This window comes from Erpetoichthys calabaricus, chromosome 2, assembly GCF_900747795.2.
Source record: "Erpetoichthys calabaricus chromosome 2, fErpCal1.3, whole genome shotgun sequence".
In the NCBI taxonomy this organism is placed as follows: Eukaryota; Metazoa; Chordata; class Cladistia; order Polypteriformes; family Polypteridae; genus Erpetoichthys; species Erpetoichthys calabaricus.
Genome location: NC_041395.2, coordinates 294,139,741 through 294,156,879, shown reverse-complemented (window position 1 = coordinate 294,156,879; position 17,139 = coordinate 294,139,741). Strand labels below are relative to the sequence as shown.

At 36.6% G+C, this 17,139-nt stretch overlaps 1 protein-coding gene across 1 annotated transcript in view; it reads right to left on the bottom strand.

The window, feature by feature from the left end:
• The window catches only part of ccdc186 (coiled-coil domain-containing protein 186), a 96,266-nt gene that overhangs the window by 41,618 nt on the left and 37,509 nt on the right, over positions 1 to 17,139 (bottom strand). The window contains exons 4-7 of the mRNA XM_051922449.1: positions 12,401 to 12,529; positions 8,888 to 9,100; positions 1,731 to 1,850; positions 772 to 876 (exon numbers count right to left, since the gene is read on the bottom strand). Coding sequence (XP_051778409.1) covers positions 772 to 876; positions 1,731 to 1,850; positions 8,888 to 9,100; positions 12,401 to 12,529 — 567 coding nt within the window. The remainder of the gene's footprint in view (positions 1 to 771; positions 877 to 1,730; positions 1,851 to 8,887; positions 9,101 to 12,400; positions 12,530 to 17,139) is intronic.

The window sequence follows — 17,139 nt, the reverse complement described above, 5'->3', positions numbered from 1 at the left end:
ACTCATGGCCATTGATCAATGGGCAAATTGCATATCATTGATCATACAGCCCATTGTTAGTCAATGGTGCTAGTTTCGGTCATTATGCAAAAGGTATTGTTTATAAGGTTGGAGAAACCTGCAGTCAACGGAGACTGAAGAAGTCACTTGGATGAGTGATGTAATGTATCTCCCTGGAAAATACTGTAACTATCAACTTTCTAGGATTTTGCAGTAGCTTTTGTCACCAGTGTCTGGCTTCAACAGTAGTATTACAAAAAATAAATTATATTGTATTGTATTACATCATTTAATAAAAAAATAAAAATAATAAAAAAAACAACAACCTGAACTTAGGAAAAAAACCCAACCTATTCTTTAAAAGGAGAAAACTTTTTTTTGTAAGTGAGGTTGTTGCAATTAAAGGATGTGCAAGATACATGAAATACTTTTACCAAGTTGCTATACACCTCAAAGGTTGATAACCATAGACTGCAAGGCTTATAATGAGTGCATCAATGTGGTAAAAGGGCACGTAAGCACTGACATATGAATAAAGCATGTCTGAAGTAGGTTGACTTTATGGTGGGCTTATGTGTCAATAAAAACAATATTTTTCATGCTTAAATATCTAATGTATGAAATTACATTTTCTATACATTCTTTTTAAACAAAAGATCTAAAAAAGGTATCAAAACTCTAAATTTGCATTAGTAACACTCTCACAAACATCTGGAAAACAATTTCTGTAATAAAAACAGGAAACTAAAATTACTACTAAAATGAGCTTGCCTGGTAAGTTTTAATCATTTCTTGGCAATTTCTCCTAATCTGTTCAGCTTCTTCCTTAGCTTGGGTAAGCTTGACGGTGATATCTCTTAACCTCTCTTTTGTTTCCTTGGAAAATAAAATACATTATTAATCATGCTGTATATTCATCATTATACAAAATGAACATCACACAAAAGGTATTTGTTAAAATAAGTAACTGCTTAGATTAAATTTAATGTAGCTTTAACATAGATAATGGAACATTCAGTTCAACTCCCTATAAGCTAAGACGTAATAGAGCGTTCTAATGTTTAACTTTGTGTGACAGTAGAATAGCCCTTAGATTGAAGTTAGACTGCTAGAAAGAAACATGAACTGTTAATCAGGTTGACATTAAGAGCAGACAGACATTAAGGGCATTTAGTTTTCTGATCGTTATGTATGTTCTGTACAGTATGGGCTTTGAATGAGATACAAAGAAACCTAAGGAAATGTAACCAAGACACATAAGTCTTAAATGAAACAGCACAGACAAGAAGATTTTCTTTGCATGTATTATAAACTTTTCCCCTAATTTTGTATGAACCATTTACTTTAAATTTCTCTAATATCTTTTAAAAGAAGACACATGGACTGTGGAGTTTTTTTGTACGAGTTGTACTACTATTGGAATGCATTTCTGGTAGCTGCATTTGACCTATTTTAAACTATTTAAAAGCCCTTGACAAATGAAGCTACAGCAACAGTAACAGTATCTGGATAATCTGAAATAAGTACCAAACTGGTGCAGTAGTGTTCCTTGTAATTCATGTTTCTTGTACAAAGACGCCATTAAGAAATCTTCTTTGGGATATCCATAACAGAATAAGGGCAACTGTTATTAGCATTTATACAATAGACAAATGGCAGCTTGTTGTTACAGTGGTGTATGATCACAAAAACTTACCACATAAAGAAGCATATAATATGTAAACACAAACCTTGTGCGCATCTGTTTCAGTTTTCAGTTTGTTTTGAGCCCATTTTACTTTGATGATATGAGAGTTAATTTCTTCTTTAAGCTTTTCAGTCTCTCTAGTTAATCGCACTGCTTCTCCTTCCTTAAAAAAAAAAAAAAGGAAAAAAATTCTTCAAATTGTTTTAAATTTTTGCTTTTTAATTAAAAAAAAAAATTAAATTAGTGCAACTAATAACACTGTCCAAATTCAACAAGAAACTTCAACTGAAAGTCAAATTCAGCTGCAAAGAAAGACAATTATAAGACGCCATCATTCACATTGACTGGAAACTATGAAAGGCAAGATGAGATGGTCATGAAACAGCCTGTTTGCTTGTACATGGGAAATTAGTTTGACTCATATTACTTTACTCTAAGTCTTTAAAATTGCCATGTCTTTAATATATGCAGGAAATCAAATGATTTTATCAATATATTGTCACGGTGAGGGTTTGTGTGATTAAGAATGGAGTAATGTGTCCTGAAAAATGTACCACACAAATTTCCCAGGCCGAAACATAGCTGTAAAACTAACAGGTAAAGTGCCTAAAATGCACACAGAGACAAGACTAAAATCTGCAAAGGGACAATGCCTATGTAACATCTGGGAGGACAAGCTATTATTCTCAGACCACAAAAATTATTAACACATTACTATTAAATAATTCACCACAAGGATAAAGCTAAATGTGTGTTTGTGTGAGTGTATTCTGAATTTTTATAGGGGAACACCATAGGCTTTGTTTCAGTCCAAACTTCAGATGGCAATTTTGGATAATCCTGCTAGTAACTTATAATGGAAACAAGCAATAAGCATTTATAATAGGTTTATAAAACCTAAGGAAAAAAGGAAACTGTATCCAAAATGGTTATCTTTAAATATTTTTATTATATAGTCTTCATGTAGCAAAATCAACAGCAGCAGATGAGCATATTCTGTAGGTCAAATTTACAGAAGTCATTTCCTGACAGATTTGGAAACAGACCAAAGCAAGTTACAGAATGCAAGGGTCATAGCATATAAACCATAAATCAACCCAAACAGCTCAAAATAAATACATATTTTTGTATAATGGACACTGTAATAGGTATATTATGCAGGGCCAGATTAACCCAATCGTGTGCTCTTGAAATATGACATCTCTGTGCTCCCAAACCATGTTCTGAAAAGTGGGGAAAAGTAGTGAGAAATAACATAATGGGATCAAAATAAAAAAATCAAGTGATTAACAATGATCTCACAAACAAAACTGAAATATAGAAACTGCTAAGCCAGCTTCATAGCAAGCTTCATAGTGCCACATTTTTCAGACACTCAAAAGGAGGAAGAACATGACATCTTTCCCCAGAAGACAAAAAATAAATACTATACGACTAATTTTAGGAACTAGTCTAAAATTGGCTAGTTAGACCAGCCAGTCTCAAACTATATGAGTTGATTCATCTAATTGAAGCGCAAAAGGTTTCACTCTGTAAGCCTTGTTCAATCAACTGACCTTTAATGTCTTGTGACAGCACAAAGCTCAGTAAACAGCTTTCACCTTCTGTAAGCAAGAAAATTTACACTGCAGAAAATCAACTTAACATTTGCACTTTTCTTTCTTAAAACTAGGGGGCTCTGGCCCCTGCTCGCTTCGCTCGCCAACCCCTGGTGTTGGGAAATTACAAAGAGCGTGATGTATGAATGAGATATAGCATAGTGTGAAGGTGTAGATGACGCAGATAGGAAGCAAACAATAAAGTGTTTGGCACAGTGTAAAGGTTTATTGGAAAATTTCTTTGTAAACAACATTAGTAGTAAAGATGGTGTCTTGTCCTTGAATGAGTTTTCCTTGGCATGGAGCATTTATGACCTTAACTTTAACGTCAGATGAACGTCGAAGTTGTGAGAAGGCCACATAAAGTTGTCCATGTACAAAAACGGGCTCAGATAGGTAGATGCCAACCTTGTGCATGGTTTGTCCTTGTGATTTGTTGATGGTCATGGCAAAGGCAGGTTTAATCGGGAATTGTTTCCGTTTAAGTGTAAAAGGTAATTCCAGGTCAGAACTTGTAAGGTCAATTCTACGAATTAGAACAGTATTGTTAGCATGTGATCCTGTAAGAACTGTTGCTTGAATAACATTGTGTGTTATGGTGTAGACGACTAAACGTGCACCATTGCATAAACCCTGTTTAGTGTTAAGGTTTCTTAATAACATGAGTATTGTTCCGTTTTTAAGGCTAAGACTATGTTGTGGTAATCCGGCTGGGTTAATAGTGTTCAAATATGCTAAGGGGAAATTAAGATGGTCATTGTCGTCATCAGAGTCAACTTTGTCAGAGTTTAGAAAGAGGTGTGACTCTCCAGGAAGTAATGAAATGACTTGGTTATTAATGTGATCAACAGTAATATTTTTTGGACATAATATACTTTGTTGTGTTAAAAGGGGCATTTGGTCTAATGAGACCGCTGTTCCAAATATCTCCGTAAGAAAGTCGTCGCAGATAAAGGGTTGAGGAATTGTAATAATATCTGGGTGAAGTCCATCTGTATTGGTGAGTGTACAATGTTCTAGTTGTAATAACCAATTGTTATATTCGGGATCTGGAAATCGCATGTTTTGTACCAAGTGTATCTTTAGAAAGCAATGCCAATTGTTCGCGTAACATTTTTTGTTCCGCGGTTTTAGAAGCGCGCCGAGGTGAATTTTTTTTTTGATGCGGGTTCGTGTTTGTGGTCCCGTTACTCGAGCCGTCTAGTTTTGTATCCGTGATCGTGAATTGATGAGTTGTTTGATCTTTATCGTTAGGAATATGGATAAGTAATAAGTAGGATCGAACTCACTGTTAATATGCGGACTGTTCGTTTCTTCGTATTATCACCAATCAGGTCTCGCGCCTGTATATGTATTGTAGTTCGGTCTCGTGTTGTTTATACGACGTCGTCGCGTATTTTAAGGTGGACTGAATAATAGCTGAGCGCATGGCATGTGGAGCAATAGGTAAGCACTGTCTAAAATGTACTCCTAATAAAAGTACCTTTCCTCCAAAGGGAATATTATTATTCATCAACGCAATGCCAATTGTCCACGTATTTTAAGGTGGACTGAACAATAGCTGAGCGCATTGTAAGTGGAGTAATAGTTAAGCACTGTCTAAAATCTCCTCCTAATAAAAGTACCTTTCCCGCAAAGGGAATATTATTATTCATCAACGTTTGTAGAAGTTTATCAATGGTGTTGAGTAAGTGACTGGATGCCATTGTACATTCACCTATAATTAATAGTGTGGCAAGACGGATGTCACGTGCATTGTTACTGTGCATTGTCATAGTGGATACTGATGTTTCTGTGATTGGGACCGGTATTTGGAATAAGGAGTGACATGTGTTTTTGGAGCCGAGACATTTTTTCTTCCGCGGTTTCAGAAGCGCTTTGTAGGTGCCGACGTGATTTGTGCATATTTGCGTTCTTGATTTGTTTCAGGGTGCACTGTTCCAATGCGATGTAATATTTGTCCATATACGCGAAAGCAGTATGGGTCATTGCCTTTTGGTGACCTGATATTTACTCCGTTGATGCAAAATCAAATGAACTATTGTAGGATGTAATGCAGTTCATAAAGTTTTTACTTTCAGGTACTTCGTTAGTTAGAAGCTTCTGTAGATATGCAGGATATGAATGTAAAGGAGGCAGTGTAATTTGACTTTTTTGACAACAACGTGTAAATTCCTTACTTGTATTGCCATTTGTTTCTTCAGGGAAGTTAAGTGAATGACAATGATTGCAAATGACATTCATTAATCCCAATGAATTTTCATGAAAAGTGGACTTATTATTGAATGCGCTGTCAGCTAACTGGCGCGATCGTTAGTGTGGTCGTGGGGCTGAATCGTCCTTTTTGTGTACGTTTCGCGTGCTATGTCCGTAGTCTGTCCCGTTTCGTGTCCAATGGGCTTTGTGTGGCGCTCGCGGCTTGTTTTTTTTTTGTGTGCTGGGGCTTGTTGCCTGAGTTTTTATTTCTGTTAGTGGAGGGGGTGTTTGTGTGTCGTGGGGCTGAATCGTCCTTTTTGTGTGCAAACCGTTTCGTGTGCTATGTATGCCTGCGAGTGACTCCTTTGTTTTTGGTGTCCTAGGGGCGCGTGGCCTCATTTCTCATTTCAGTTACTGGAGGGGGGCTTTGGGTGTCGTGGGTCTCAATCCTCTTCTTTGTGTGTGCCCCGTTTCGTGTGCAATGGCTTCGTGCGTTTACGTTGCATTGCATCCGGCCGGTTTCCGTTGCTTGGGGGGGGGGGGGGGGTTTGTGGGGGCCCTGCGCAGTACGTCTTTTGTGGCCACGGCCCATGGCCGGATGTCCCTGCATCCATCCGGTTTAGCATTCTCAGTTAGTAATATGGATCCTTGCCATTTGCCTTAAGTTATCATCTTCTTGAGCACACAATTCCAATTGATCTGTTACACTGTCACTTAAAGAATACATGTAAACTTTCTATTGATTTGTTTCTTCGTTTGCTTAACATAAATCATTTTTCCATCTTGATTATCAAGTATATATAGAAGGATTGTTGCAAGGATGAGCAAGGGTGCAAATTTGAAGAAACAAATACAGTATGTCTGTGTTAAAAATGTTAAAGCAACAAGGTGCTGCTAAAGCAATGCAAGCTATTACATCCCAGTACTAAATCTGCTTTTACAAGGGGTCAACCTTTTTTATGCACCACCCAATAGAATTTTCCTTGCCCCGTTTTAGAACCACCAAGTTAGACTATGATGTCCAGAAGTTTTTATTGGTTCTTTTAAATTATAGCGCGGTGATTTTTTTTTTTTTTAAATCATGATCGAGTGTTTCCATGTCATAGCTATGTGCCGCCTCCCCACCACTCTGGAATGTGAAATGTAAATGACCAAGCCACAGACAAAATGTCTGTAGCCTATTATAACTGGAATAACAGTACTGCTTGCTCGGCACCTCCACCTCCACCCTATTCTTAATTCACATTACTTTCCATATATAGTACAAAACCCCGGGTCCATATCCTCCTTCTCTCACATCTTTATGCCATTAAATTTCCTGCTAACTGTGATGAGTTCTTTTTCTTCCTTTGGGTGAAGTTTAGTTAATAATAAATTGACATTTCCACCCAAAACAGAAGGAGAATGGCCTTTTAATATTTGAACTTCTACCTTCTGAAAAGATCTCCAGCAAATGATTATGTCCATAAACCTGAGCGTGCATATCCACTAAATATTAGAATGACTAAACCAGTGATTCTTTCCACTGAGTCACATTCTGAGTATATGCCTAATGTTTTACAGGGTTGAGCAACATTGACCTTAGTGCATCTTTTCAATGTGACACGGGAATCTGCACAACCCTGTTACATATAATATCCAGCAATGGAGTTACAGATCAAGCAGCAATAGCTTGGTCAGGATTATTTGCAGAATTCCACTAAAAAAGTGGACAAATAGGAGACTGTATTCAGGCCTATAAGCACTTAACTTAAAGAAAACAATTTTAAAATATATGTATATAGAATCCTCAAATTAAACAGTGGTAGAAATGTTACCCTACTTAAATGTTTATGACACTGCTAATGCTAAGAATAAAGTGATTTCTATGGATTTCATACACTATCACATTTTTTTTTTAATTTCCCTTTGCTTTACATTAGATAAAAAAATCATACTGACAGGTCTAGGCTTGTACCAGACAACACATTATCAGTCAAAATAGATAAAACCATCATCAATGATTATTTTTTACCAACCAACGTTTATGCTCTGTGCAATGGCATCTTGCACATAGCTGCAAATATGGGCATTTGCAATTGTAACTGAGAAACTAGAGTGAGTATATACAGTATATGCAGACAAAAAAGCTTGTTTAGAAAAATATAAAAGTTGTTTATCATATGTATACTAAATCACAGGCCAATCAATAAATTATTAATAAAATCAGTCCCTGTGTGACACAATCCAAAAAACTAAAGTCCAATTATGAACGAATAAAAAGAAGAAAAAAAAAGTCAGATTTTTGCTCCCCTTACCCTCCCCAGAATGGCTCAGAGCAAAAAAACTTTACTGAGCTTTTCAACAGGTTAAAACTAGCTAAAGCCACCAGTTTTCAGACATTGCTTCTATTCTCAGGACATTCGAGGACTTCAATTAGCAGGCACTATCATACCTGTCTGAAGAATATTTAGCAAATCCAATCGATTCTTAATAGCACCTGCAGCATCTGTCCTTCCCTGGTTCTTGCCTCCTCCTCACTACTCAATCACAGGGCTTAACCCCAGAACATTGTGAAGCTTGCAGAAGGCTACTACGCTTCACAGACAAACAACACTACCAGAAGCTGATCCCTTCACTAGCCCACGTATCAATTTAAACATCCTCACGGGATATATGCAGCCAATCCTGCTTAAACAAGTCTCCATTCCCACTCAAAGGTTTGCACATCATCAAGCTTATACCGCTACATTCAACAGAATCAGAAATACCAGGTCCTAATTACAGCTTCTACTTCAAGGGGTATCAAACCTTCCTATGCACAAATGCACTTGCACTGATTAGATCCCTGGTTCAGTCTCCATTTCCCAATGGTGAAAGAGCACAGCCAAGGTTTTGGCACCACCCACAAACACATTTGTAGCTTAACAGGCCTCTCACACTCACACACTGTAGTCCATCCAGTCCTCCCACTGAGCACTCCCATGCAGCTGTACAGCCTTTCATCCTGGCACCTTGCTCTGCACCCAATTGCTATCAAGCAACTTTCACGGACATCCTGTGCTGCACCATACCTATTCCTTTTATTAGGCAAGTACAAAACGTTTTTTTCTGTTTGTCAAAGAAAGGTATGCTTATCAACAATGTTTTACACAAACCCAGGCTCTCAACTAGGCCCATGACTCATCCTTGCCACATAACACAACAATGCAACCAAAATAGTTTTTCAGTTTATATATATATATATTAAAATGTTTTTAGTCAAGTGCATTAATCTTGGCATATATGTAAACTTTAATTCTACAGATGGACTTTTTCTGTTACAGTAAAAATGTACTGTAATATAAAGATAAACATGTGCACTGTGTGGCATGTTAACTTCTGACTTATTTTGTTCTTTTTAGTTTTTTAGAGGAAAAATTGTTACCTTTGTATCATGAAGATGTTGCAAACGGCCCTTCTCTTGAAGCAGCTGTTTTACTTTGTTTAAATGCTTGTCTATTTCTTTATTTGCTTCTCGTAGCTTCCTCTCTAAAACCTCCTTCTCTTTGCGTAGGTCCAGTGCTTCCTTCTCTCCTCGCACATACTTCATCACCATTGCTTCTTTTTCTTGCCGAGCTTCTTCACATCTTTTGTTGGCCTTGATGGAAACACATTAGACCTGGGATAGTTAATTAAATGTATTTAAACTCATTGACACATTTCATTTGATTATTTGGACCCTCACATTCATCCCAATTATATTCATTATGTATCCAACCAAACAAAACAATCTAAGCTATTTATCTATTGTCATATCTTGTAATAATCAAGTACTCCATCTCTTCATCATCACTCCATCTCTTGATCTTATTCCAAGATGGGAGGCCTTGAATGCTAGGAAGACACTAATTATTTATTATTCCTTAGGTCATACTCCTGACAAGGCAACAACAGGCTCCAGGGACATCAGGAAAACCGAGTAGTCACTGTATCATGAACATAACATAGTGTTCAAATCACCAAAAGAATTGCATGTGGCCATAATGCTTTTTGAACGAAAAGTAGATGACTGCCAACCAGTTAAGCATGTATGCATATGCTTGAGTGCGTATGCAATTCAGATGAAGAATGGAGAAGAGTAAAGATTTAAATGTCTTTGAGCCAAGTGGGTCAATGGTAGCCGGACACAATAGCATTAATGCATGAGAAACAGTGACTCTGCCACAGTTTTCATGCATGATGTGTCCACACAGGTATGAATCATGGGCCAACACATATTCAGCAACCCAACAGCAGTATTGTTCTTTGAAACAGAGTGACAAATCTGGCCAATGGAGACTTATGTGACTTCTACAGAGTAACTGAATGTTTAAGTCACTCAGCTAGTTAACTTAATATAGCAACTTATATAGCAGTGTCAATAAAAGGGGATATCATAATGTACAATTGGAGGACTGAGAAAAATACATTTCCTTACTGAAATACAGGTTCTGACCCTTTACTTTAATGGTAGGACTGTGAAATGGTAAAATCCTTCTAAATCTGACATAACAAATGGTATAATTGTGCTGGCGGTTTGTCAATGGTACATATTGAGTTCCTTGAGTGTAACAGGATAGCAGAATAGGTGCATACCTTATTGGCAATAGTATAAGCTATAAATAGGCTTGTTCAACAAGATAAAGACACCTACTTCAGATTAATTCAATACTTTTACAACTCACAGACATAAACCCAGTGAACAATTTCTGTGATGACTAAATATAGTATCTGAAGTAGATATCGACCATCAGCTGATGTGATACAGCGGCACTGATAAAGGCCCAAGATCACTATACTGCCCTTTGGACACTTTGCTGAATCAATGTCTTCATATAATTTAGGCTGTTCTGGAGGAACTTTTCTCCATTAAAAAACATACACCTAACGAAGTTAGCACTCCTTAAAATTATAATCATGACGTTTAACATTTATTTCTAGGAAGAAATTGTGCTATCAAAGCAAATGGGGAAAGGAGAAAACATGTCAACAATGCACAGCGTTGTATTACAATTTTTGAACAATTTAACATGCAGATGAGATGCATAGAATTTAAATTTGTAGTTTGACAACCTAAAAAAAAAACATGACAACAACAATAAAATAGATTCTTCCATTTCTTTTGTTGAAACTGTCTGGAAACCCCATCCTTGGGACGGGTTGGGTATGAGTCAGGCACCCCTAACCCCCGTTAAACACTGCCCATGGCTACTTATGTTTTCCAGTGATCAAAGTGCCACTTTGACATAATACTGTATACAGACAAAGACAACTGTAAAAAAATGTGTTAATTAAAATATCCAAAATGGAAAAAAAAAAATGAATGTGCTTTTTATAATTGCTGTCTTCAGCACCTATATGCCAAGCACCCTTCGCACCTACCTTATTTCAAGCAAATCCAGCAAAGGTCAGAAGGCATGGAAAGTTCTTTGTAATGTTCTTAAAGTAATGCAGGCAAGTACTATGTTACGTTACTTTAAAAAGAGTAAATCGGCCTACATGACGTACAGTACATTACTTTTGACAAGTTAGCCCGAACATTGTTTGTGATTCATTATGAGAGGTCTACGGCTGAATATACTTCCCAGCTCAGGTATGCAAATTCAAGTAATTTTTGAAGATACTGGAAAACTAGAATATCTTTAATATGACCCGCGCTACCCGAAACCAAGGCCAACGACAACCGAGGCCATATACTGTACTAATTAAACATGAGGCAATACACTAAATCCAAATACAGTAAAGTCCTCCAGACATTGGACAATAAATAAATACTGTAATAGAATCAATGACAAAACTATGCAGGTGAGGTCAGTGAAGCAGCTGAGTCAGCAGCGAAGCCACAATGGATGAGTTACATAGAAAGGAACCAGGGCAGAAGCCTAGCAGATTCTCCCCACCACCCTGAAGAGCAGCTACAACAATCATGGAAGACACTGCGCGACTAGAAACTGAAATGCTAGACAGCATGCATCTCCAATGCTCATATAATGGAAGATTCGAGATGGCAAATTATCATCCACATCATATCACAGCAGGGCATACGATAAAACAATTGTTAACAATTTCTGGTGTCACTGTAGCATTCCCTCCTACCATTGGGATGGAGGGATGGATGGATGGATGGATGGATACTTTATTAATCCCAAGGGAAAATTCACAAGAGTCTCAGCGTGTAAAAATCCACACCCACGTTGTAAAAGTAAGTGTGTCCAGGGAACGAATCCACATTAAATAAAATGATAGGAGTGATCAATAAATAGAAATAAAAGTAGAAAAGTACACATACACTATTAACTGGCACCTTTTAGATTCCACAAATTAAATTTTATAAAGTGACATAAGCAGTAAATACAATACCATATTAAAAAAAAAAACAGGTAAATGAATGCCAATGGCAAGTACTGACATATAACTTTGAAATGCAGTTGCACATTTTGATTCTTGGACGCTTGCAATGAGGTGAGGTATTCCAAATTGAATTATGCTAAATTGGAATCTTTTAAAATCCAAATGTTTGTCACGTTTTTTTAAAGATAGTATATAAACAAGGAATTGGATGTGTATGTAATCACTAATGTTTGCATTAGTTTGTGCCGGCCCTGCATCCACCTTTATGTCCAAGTAGAATATAAGATACTAGAGATTGAAATGAAAATGCATTTAACTTTGTCCAACATTATAAATAAAAGGAATGGTATTAATTCAACTCATGATGTAGTTTTGTGCTTTAAAAGACCATCAGAAAAAAAAAAAAAAATCACGTTTTTAAAACAAAAAAGTGACAGTGGCAGAATATAGAATTTGTTAGGATACCCACGATCTACAAAAAAAGTCCAGTTTCCAGAATTAAAATTACATTTACATTTTTCAGTCTTTCCTCAAGACTCTTAAACTGTCTTACCAAACTTGCACTTACTTGGTCAAGTCTAAAGGCCATTTCTCTTTGTAATTGCTGAATTGCATTCTTGGCAGCAGCATCTTGAGAGATCATTTTGTCTTTTGAGGACGCAAGATCTTTTGAAAGTTCTTCTATTCTTTCTTCAAGCTGCAGATGAAAATACACATGTAACAAACCAAACAAGTAGCACATGAGTAAAAACAATAAATATATACAGTAAATCTCAATATTTCTGCCGTGGTAACTAAAGCAACTTTCTAAATGTTAACCTGAGGCACAATTAAATTGCTACCTCCAAATGGCCTAACTTTAAATAAAGGTAGTAACTTATTTTTGAAACCTAAAGCATTAATCCTGAAGTAGGAATTAGATTTATATAAACAGTACAGGAATATAAAACTATACAACTTGTTTTGCTTTACTAATAATTAGTATTCAGTAAATAATCTATATGTTTGCATGTGAATGGATTTTCACTTTTAATTTCATTAAAAAAACAATCACATATGCAATGTTATGAGAACAGGTATGACTTGAATAAGCAGTAATTTTAATGAAAACTAGTGTCACTACAACGTTCATTGTAACTGCGGTTTTCATGAGAAATATTAACATGATTTTATGGGTGCATATTTATATGTGCAAATAAAGAGCAGTTTGCATGCCTATTCAAAAAGCAGATACATGGCAAGATACTTTATTATACATTCATTCTCAAACTAAAATAGCAAGACTTTGCAGAATAGAAGTCTGTTTTTCCTTTATAAAAAACAAGTTTTAGGAACTATAATTTTTTTAAATTAATGCACCTCTACAGTTACACAAATTGTCTGAATTTGTCACACTGAGGCCTCTAGTATAATCAGCTATACCTATCAATAGAAGTTTCTTTTATAACAAAAATTATTTTATTAAGGTTTAAATTCAAGAAAGGGCTGATATACAGTACATATTTTTCGTCATAATTTTATTCAGTGTTCACAGGAAAATACAAAGGAAAAAGTTTCTACAAATCACTATTTTGCATTTGAAAAGTCATGCCGTGGATACACCACCTTTTTTGATATGCTTCTAAATATAGAGATTTGTATAAAGACCACTTTCAATGTTGGCTTTGTGGCAAGTTCACCAATTTTTTTTTTAGTTTATGGTGGTTATTAGGACTGGACTGTGTCAAAGTTGTTGGACTAATGGCCTTCCACTAATTATTCATAGACAGTGTCAGGTGGGGATGAACAATTCGTTGAACATCACTTATCACAAAAATCTAATTTAGAAAAGCAAATTGTATTCTTACTAGGTGCAGAGTCTTCTAAATGAGACCCCGATCATTTAAAATCTACAGTCCTGTAAACTGAAGTACAGTAATCCCTTGCTATATCGCGCTTCGCCTTTCGCGGCTTCACTCCATCGTGGATTTTATATGTAAGCATATTTAAATATATATCGCGGATTTTTTGCTGGTTCGCGTTTTTCTGCGGACAATGGGTCTTTTAATTTCTGGTACATGCTTCCTCAGTTGGTTTGCCCAGTTGATTTCATACAAGGGACGCTATTGGCAGATGGCTGAGAAGCTACCCAGCTTACTTTTCTCTCTCTCTCTCTTGCGCGGACTTTCTCTGATCCTGATCTAGGGGGATTGAGCAGGGGGGCTATTCGCACACCTAGACGATACGGACGCTCGTCTAAAAATGCTGAAAGATTATCTTCACTTTGCTACCTTCTGTGCAGCTGCTTCCTGAAGCGACATGCTGCACGGTGCTTCGCATACTTAAAAGCTCGAAGGGCACGTATTGATTTTTGCTTGTTTGTTTTTCTCTGTCTCTCTCTATATCTCTCTCTCTCTCTCTCTCTCTGCTCCTGGACGGAGGGGGTGTGAGCTGCCGCCTTCAACAGCTTTGTGTCGCGGTGCTTCGCATACTTAAAAGCCAAACAGCCCTATTGATTTGTTTGCTTTTCTCTATCTCTCTGACATGATCTGCTCCTGATGCGCACTCCTTTGAAGAGGAAGATATAGTTTGCATTAATTGTGAGACGGAACTGTCATCTCTGTCTTGTCATGGAACACAGTTTAAACTTTTGAAAAAGAGACAAATGTTTGTTTGCAGTGTTTGAATAACGTTCCTGTCTCTCTACAACCTCCTGTGTTTCTGCGCAAATCAGTGACCCAAGCATGACAATATAAAAATAACCATATAAACATATGGTTTCTACTTCGCGGATTTTCTTATTTCGCGGGTGGCTCTGGAACGCAACCCCCGCGATGGAGGAGGGATTACTGTACATAACTCCCAAGTATTGAAATAAAGTATATTTGCAGTTGTTTTTAAGAAGTTATGTACAAAGTACCAATCTTTTTCTTTGTTATGTTTATGGTTTACGTTTCTGTTTAACATATAATTCCTGACTACATTTTATTCAAGTTATGTGCAACATGTAGCCAAAAAAAAAAAATCCTTATTAGGTTCTTAGCAATAATCAAACATTTCATCTTTATTCCTGCTGCAGGCTTCATGTTACTTTACCTTAGGGTGTGTGTATGGTATCTCCCTTTGTAGGTAGATGCCTCACATATAGATACCTATAATTGATAGTTCATGAAAGGAGCAAAGAGGATCATAAAGACAGAAACAGGATGTATGAAGTTCATGGAAAAGTTCAGTTATAAAAAAGTGGGGAGGTTCAGTTTCATATTATGCACTTGCAGCTCCACCATTCACACTTCTGCTAGCTTATTTTCTAACGAAAGGGGCTGTTCTATATTTTGACTGTAAAACAATACACACAACAGCTAACTGGCTGAAAATCTGTAAGGCATTAAGCACACTGCAATATATGAATAAGATAATGTTAAAGTATATAAACTCTCTTATAGGGAAGAAATACTGTTTACTGCCAAAAGCATTCCATATTTTTTACTTTGATTGGCTCCATATGAAAATAAGGTATATAAATTTTTTTTGGTATTTAGTCATCATATTTATCAAATAAGACCTGATTACTGTCTCTCTATATATAAAAGGAAATCCTGGAATGGAAAGCAAATGCAAGGCTACGATACGTGATAATCTCAAAAGACATTTAAAAGACCCGCGAGACCAAGGAGACTTGCCACGGTGTGTCTCGCAGGGGCCATAAACATGAGACTTGGTGTCAAGAGATTGCCCCAGGGCCATAGCAAAAAGGACAGCGGCTGTACAGGCTTTAAAAAGATCGAAGGGTAGCGCGATGGCAGCTACCCCAAATGAACGCGAGCAGCGTTATACATTCTGCAAGAAAGAATTCAAACACGCCCGGGGCCAGAAATAAAAGACAGGTATTGCTTTTACAAAGTCACGTGAGACCAGGCAGTGAGCCATCATTTAAAACAAGTCAACAGACCTCTAATCTAGCAGTTGTTGGATTGCTTTTGGCAGGCAAGCATCATGTGCTCGGAGCTCTTAAAACAATGACATGTGACAGGCAGAAGAGGCAGCTAACAAGCAGCAAAAAGACAGCAAATGATCCAAAGGCATATCCTTAGCGTACGTTCAGCTGCAACACCCTTCACAACACGAGCAGTATTATACGTCTGGGAAGAAAGATGTAAACACGCGTGGGGCAGGAAATAAAGAAACAAGTATTGTTTTTACAAAAGGTTTTAAAGTAAAAGTGAAAATAATGCATATGTAACAATTCACAAGAAAATAACAATCTCTTTAAATTGTAGATTGTCTGCCTAAGGTAAAGTCATCCCTGATGAATGGGGACGTGGGAATGAGGGGTTCTTTCATCGGATTAGCGCTATTTCAGATGTTGAATGGCAAAATGGGGGAGGCAGCTTGATGAATGAGGTCTCCAGGACTTAAAAAAAAAATCCAAATCATATTATGTGATATCATCTAATGTGAAATTGTACTCCGTACTTCTAGAATTTGTATTTTTATATTGTATTGAGGATTTATTCTGTTCTATGTATTGTATTGTACGGCTCAGAATTAAAAGACAATGAGTAAAATGACAAACTAGAACTTCATAAAGACGTTTACAAACGTTGACGCTAAACACATGCAGAGCAGGTTAGAGACTATGAAACCAGTGAAATTAGAAAGGCTCAAAAAAAACAAAAAAAAAAAAACGGCGCTATACACATGTGGAGAAAGTTAAAGGATATGAAAGTAGGAAAATTAGAAAATATAAAAAAAGAAAGTAAAGATCGCAGTAGCGCAAACAAACAAACTGCCTCATTTAACTATGCACCAGTCTAACTTCGGTTTTGCACAATAATTACTACACTATTGCACCTTAACACTTACTGTAATTCTACGTTATTCACATAATTTTACTTATTTATTATGTTCTACTATACTGTTATCTTTCAATCTATGACTTTTTGTTAATTTAACTGATATTCTTCTAACTTTGCACAGTTTTTGATAAGCAGATCAGGATGCATTTCACTGCGTGTTGTCCTGTATAACTATGCATGTGACAAATAAAGAATCTTGAGAATTTCAAAAACGGAGTTTACCGCACATGCATTTATTGGTTACTTTGTTAGTGTATATATATTTATCTGTCTGCTTATTTAAAAAGCTACATTTACCCCAGGAGTCAAAAACGTTCTGTCTAGCCCTTGTACAAAAACCTACACAAAAGCTGGGGTATCACCTTGGTAACCCCATGTACCTTTGGAACTGTGAGAGGAAAATAGCACGACTTTACAGACAGGAGTCCAATGCAGAACTCTACTTACTTTTTTACTTCGTAAAAAAAAT